At 26.6% G+C, this 6,353-nt stretch overlaps 1 protein-coding gene across 1 annotated transcript; it reads left to right on the forward strand.

Annotated features, from left to right (window-relative positions):
* Nucleotides 1-961: 961 nt before the first annotated feature.
* EIN_465850 (hypothetical protein) lies at nucleotides 962-3,112 on the forward strand (the record flags this gene model as incomplete). The annotated part of the gene is made up of 1 exon (XM_004184825.1): nucleotides 962-3,112. The coding sequence occupies one exon, from the start codon at nucleotides 962-964 to the stop codon at nucleotides 3,110-3,112; it is 2,151 nt and encodes a 716-aa protein (XP_004184873.1).
* Between the last annotated feature and the right edge of the window lie 3,241 nt (nucleotides 3,113-6,353).

A 6,353-nucleotide genomic window follows, 5' to 3' on the forward strand; every position in this document is an offset into this window, starting at 1 on the left:
TTAAAAAGTTAATTTATTATGGTTTTGAATAAGTTAAAGAAATAAATAAATATGTTTAAAAGAAACTACATTGACATACATCGAAGCACCATATTAGGTAAACCATTTTGATTATGTTTTTTGACATTTTGTATGTTTAATCACATTGAAACACAACATTAAAACAATAACAGTGAGATTTATTTGATAAACATATTAAACATTCAATTCATGATCTATCATTCAAAAAAAACAAAATGAGTTATAAATAATTTATATATTAAACCAAAATATAGTTTCATTAATAATAAAACTTAAACAAATTATATTAATATATAATATATAATAATAATACATTTTAATTTCAACTTCTTATATTTTTTTTTATAAACTTAAAAAACTTAAATGCAACTTCACAAAGAATTGTTTTATTCATATTCGTTAAAAGAGTTATCACTTGATTATGTTGAAGCGATATATGGTATTGATACTTTTTGTTTTTGTTTATACCACGGGAAATGGTTTACAGCAAAAAACGCACACACTTCATGTTATAAACAAGTTCATCATAAAAACTATCAAACTAATAAAGAAGACGAAGAAATGCTTTGTTAATATTTTTGTGGCTTACTACGATTCGATATATGTTGATATAACTTCAAAAATAGAACCTAATATTACAAGAACGAAAGCACAAATAACCGAACTCTTTTTTATCAAGTTTGCATCGCTTCCAAGTTCAAAGCGATATTTTGAAACACAATCAAAGCGGACATTAGATGTTTTTCAAGAACCACCAACCAATTTAATTGGAGAACAGAATATTCAACGAGAAGCACACCAAACAACACTACGTATAAATTTTCAAAGTAATGAAGAAGAATACTCCAACACCGAAATAGAAGAAAATCAAGAACTCATAAATGATACAATTAACGCCGAAAGTTTATACGAAGAAAAAGAAACAAGAGAAAAAGAACAAATGGTTCCAACTGGTGTTGGTGAAAGATTAATGTTTCACTTAGCAGAAATGTCAAACGAAGTATCACTTAATAATATAAATACTGTTCTTTTAGAACTTGACTTGTTTGAGAATGGTGTATTTAAAGAATACAAAGATTGTGGGATGGAAAACGTAGATATTGATGAAGCATCCGAAACCGTTCGTAAATTTTCTTATGATAAACACGGCGATTTCTCTTTGGAACGGTTCATTGTAGCCTTTGATTGTTTGTTTGATGAAATAAACACAATCACAAACAAAAAACGGTTGTTTGCGATGGAAGTTAGACAACGTAAAATAACAGACTATGTTATTAACAGTATTACTAACGAGTCTTTGATGTCTGAAAAACAAAAGAAAGCTGTTAAAACATGTATTTTGATTAGCGATGCGGCGTTGAGTCGTGAAACGTTGTCTCGCTCCAAAACTTTAGCGATAAGCCAAAGAACAAGTGTAAATCAAATCAAAAAAACCAACAACGTTTTAATGAGTACAATTAGAGATGAAAGAGAACTTCACGACTGCTTGGCCATTTCCGTGGATTCAACAACAAAAGATGACGTTGAAATCTTTTGCGTCATGTTACGTTTAATAAAAGGACGCAATTGTTATTCTATGCCTCTACTTCTTCGTCAATATAAAGGTGAATTGGATGCAGAGACTCTAGCTAAATGGTTGGTTTCAAAATTGACAGATTTGGGGTTGATTTGTCACCGCATAGTAAATGTGACGTCAGACGGAATCGCTTCATGGTCTGGATTTAATGGCAGTGTGCTTATTAAAATGAACGAATTGGTACAAAAAGAGCTTCCACTTGGAAGAGAATTGATTGACTCCGACATCAAACAGTTCTGGTGTAGTGCCCATCGACTGGCATTGCGTGGAGAAGGCCTTGAAAAAGAACCAGAAATTTTTCTTGTGAAAGTGTTTATCAAGTGGTTCTGTAAGAAAAGTCGTCTGAATGATTATAATACCAGGTGTGGACTTAATCATGATATAAACTCGACATATTCTTTCAAGCGTTGGTTCTGGATATCGAGAAATATCACAGAAATTATAAACAACTACGAAGACGTTATTAATTACGTTTCAACTCCAAGTGTATATGAAGAGTTATCAATTGAACTTGCATCCAACAAATTCACATTCTTTGAAGACAAAATAAAACTGTCAAAACAAAAAAAGAACCGACAATTTAGACACGAACAACAACGACAAGAAATGTTGGGAAGTGATGACGCTGAAGAAGAGGACTCTGATGAAGCACGACAAGTTCTATTTAATCTTAATTCACCACCAATAAGAAACGTGTTTTATAAATCGAAGAAAATATTTGAACTCCTTTTCATTATGTGCTCTTCTTTACAAGAAGACAGTCTCCTGCTCTTCGAGTGTGTTGAACGTGTCGACATGTTTATGTTATATATAAATATAATCATAAAAGAGGTGGAGGATGGCACATGGGTCTTTTTCAGAGATATAAGGGAAATAATGGAAGTCAAAGACTCTTTTGTACTTCGGGTGCTTTATAGACTGAAGTGCCAATTATCACTTAGATTTACACAAATTAGTCAATCGGTTAACATGAACAGCGTTAACGATTCGAATGTTAATTGGAGAACAGGCAGCGTCGAAGCTTCAATTTTCAAGAGAAACTCCAATTACACATTTTTTTCAGAACTTTTAGAAGTCTTTTATATTCCTGATGATGTGATTACAAAGAACCTGTTACCTGAATACATGACAAAGAGTCATACATTTAGCTCGGTCTTCAATGATGAAATCACCAAATTTATTGCTTATGTAAATAGAATGACGTCTTTTGAAAAGGAGTTGATAATCAAAAAAGTGAAAAAATCGCAGAGCACTTTTCATGAAAAACTTATGCGTTTAACAAACACCAGGCAACGAGTTACACTTCTAGAAGTTTATGATGTACTGGAACAACTCAAATTGATAAACTTACAAAGTGTTGTTCAGTGCATGGTGTGTGTTTATCCAACTTCCGTTGATGTTGAAAGATTTTTTTCTAAACTCAAGCAAATGAGATCAAAGAACATGCTACTCCAAACTGCATACGAGAGGTTGTTTTACTGTATTAAAAACAACAAATGCTTTTTTGTTATTTGAATTGGATTTTAGTTTATATTTTAACAATTTTATTATAAAAATATAATAATAATAATAATAATAATAATAATAATAATAATAATAATAATAATAATAATAATAATAATAAACAAATCCGTTTATTAAAAACAACAAAAAGTAAAAATAAATTCTAATTGTAGTATATGTTGCCTTGATTATCATAAGAATTGCAGTATAAAAAGTATGATTATAAGTAATAAATATCTTAATGTTGAATAATACATTTATTTGGATAAAAAGTTGTTGTTGACTAATAGCAATGATAATTAAATGTATTACACTTTGGAAATATTTAATACAACCAAAAACAATTAAAGGGATGTAGCGCTTTTTGTATAAATTTAAAACACGTGTTAGTGTGTATTGAATTAATTGAGTCAATTGTTTTATTTGGTTTTAACTTTTAATACATTTGCTATTTGGAGTGTATACTCCAACCCATATTCACGTTATTACACTAAAATGTTTAGTTATATTGGTAGAACATTATCATCATTATGATCATCACACATATTTTGGTGTAAACAATGCATAAATTAAATAGATTATAAACATTTAAACAATAGTCTAATATTATTACATTTGTTTTATTATTTAACATGTAAATGACTGTTCCATAAAAAAACATATAATTTAAATTGATAAAATATAAAAATATATAGTTTTGTTTTAATCAAATTTATTAAAACCCATAATACTATAATATAAAAGAAACTCAATTCAAAAGAAGAATAATAAACACAGATAGTAATTGAATTGTTTGTAAGGTGGGTTTGGTTTAAATTGTTTTCATGTGTTTGTGAATAAAAAATATAATATGTAATTCTTAATAAATATAATTAAATTTGCAATAAATTGTAGTTATATAAAAACAAATCAAATAATATATATAATTAAAAAATAAATTAATTACAATTAATTGTAATAATAGTTTGAATCAAAATTAACTAATAGTATAATATTTGTTAAACAATTAACACAATTTTTATTTATTGTTTGTTTTATCTAATTATTTAATTATAATTAAATATATTAATAATTAAGCTTTTTTATTATATAATTATACAAAATATACAAAAAAATAATTTATATTAATAAATAATAATTAATTATATTCTTTATATATAGTTTATTTTATTCAAGGGTATATCACTCATTCTATTATACTATTAGTTTGTAGTTGTTTTTAATAATTAATATAGTTTTGTTATATCAAAATATATTGTTTATCAAATGTTAAGTATTTGAGACGAAAATTATGTACTATTTTTATTATATATTTTATTATTATTAATATTACAACATTATATTTTTGTTATATTGTTATAGTTTATATGTTTGTATATTTATTATAGTTGTATAATAAATTATTTGATTAATAATATAATTTATATACTATTAAATTTTATTAATTTATTATTATTATTATATTATATTATTAACCATTATAAAACACAATTAAAAAATAAAAATTATTATAATCATATTATTAAAAAAACTATATAAACAACCAAATTATTATAATATTTTTATTATATACAATTAATAATTTTTAATGGTAAATATACTATTCAATATACCATTAAAAAAGTAAGTATGAGGGGAGTTTTTAAATTACTTTTATAAAAATTGCCAAAAAAATTTTCAGTGCAAAAAAGCAAAAAATACCGAGCCATGGAAGCGTCAAGTTTGTATATAAAAGTGAACAGATGTTAAAACAACCATTATCAAAAAACAAAAAAGAAAGCATTTAACATATTTTAAAATAAGCGCACAATTTGTTAATATCTGAAGGTGTGAAAATAACCTCTTCAGGAAAAAAACCGCTTTTGATAATTTAATAGTAAAATAATGATACGATTATTGTTTTTTGTATAGTTTATTTTTTTTTCCTTTTCCTCGATTTGATTCAAAAAACGAAATTTAAAAGAATATCTATTACTTTTTCAAGATGCCGATGTTTGTAATTGATAGTTGTGAATTATTATTTAAGTAAAATAAAGGCTGGATTTGCCGAATAATAAAAGCAAAAGCAAGAAAGATTGACTTCGAAACTGTTCTTTGAAGCCAAAATAACCAAAAAACTCAGAATTTATCAAAAATAATGAACTTTTTATAAAAAATTTTCAATTTTTTGCAGAAATAAAAAACTCAAAAAAACTAACCCGCGAATGTACCTTTTTTTCACACCACCTATTATTTTTTAATATTTTTTCTATTTTTTTAATCGTCCATTAAACAAATACTCAACAGTCAAATCGATTGCCTCTCGAGCAACATAGTTAATACACGGGCCAGCACGTGTTTTTAATATGACACTTTTCAATGTCTCTAAGCAGAGACCGACTGCACCTTTATTTCACACCCCCCTCTGTTAAATTCCTCATTCTCTCAGAAATGTATTTCACAGTCAAACTGAAAAAACGCACTTTGGACTTACTCACCAACTGAACGTGAGTGCATCCATTTTAAGCGGGTTTTCAAGTGCCTGTCAAGCAAGCGATAAATGACTCGTTATTTCGTTGTACTTGCTTTTTTGAAACTTTTTATAAAATAAACGAAGCAATTTATTAATATTGGTCAATAAAAACAATGTAAGACGGATAATTTTGTGTAAATTATCAGAAGCGGTAAAAGGGAGCTGCACATGTCCGTTGTAATTTCTCGTGTTTTTTGTTTTTTATTCACAAAAACTTCAATTATTTGAGGCAAATTGAAACTTTGGTTAAAATTGTGTATGATTTAGTCAGTAAATGAAAGTAAAACGGGTTTTCCAGCCGTGCAGAAAAACGTTAAAAAAGACTGGGAGAATACTGTGGACGATCCGAAAGTGCGGCAATCATTTCTGTATGGTGAATAAATTCAAGTTTATTGTGTGTTTTTGTGTGTTATTCAATACATTTGGTTAAAAAATATTTGTATGTCGAGAAAAAACACACTATTTTTTCACAATTTAAAAAGGCAATAATTTGTTATTGGATAATTTTTCAATAAAGAATAGGGAGAAAGTCACACCATAATTCTTTCTGATTTTTCTAAATAAAAAACTTTCTTTTTTATTTATAAAATAAATTCGATAAAAACATTGTTTTTGTTTGATTTTGGAGTCTCGTTGATTCGAGTTTTATTGTTTTTATGTTGTTTCCAATTATTTACTTTAAAAAAAATAAAATAAACTATAATAAAAAACTGTGTTTTTAAATACTATTTTAATATGATA

The sequence above is a fragment of the Entamoeba invadens genome (genome assembly GCF_000330505.1).
Source record: "Entamoeba invadens IP1 unplaced genomic scaffold scaff_1105074725423, whole genome shotgun sequence".
NCBI lineage: Eukaryota > Evosea > Mastigamoebida > Endamoebidae > Entamoeba > Entamoeba invadens.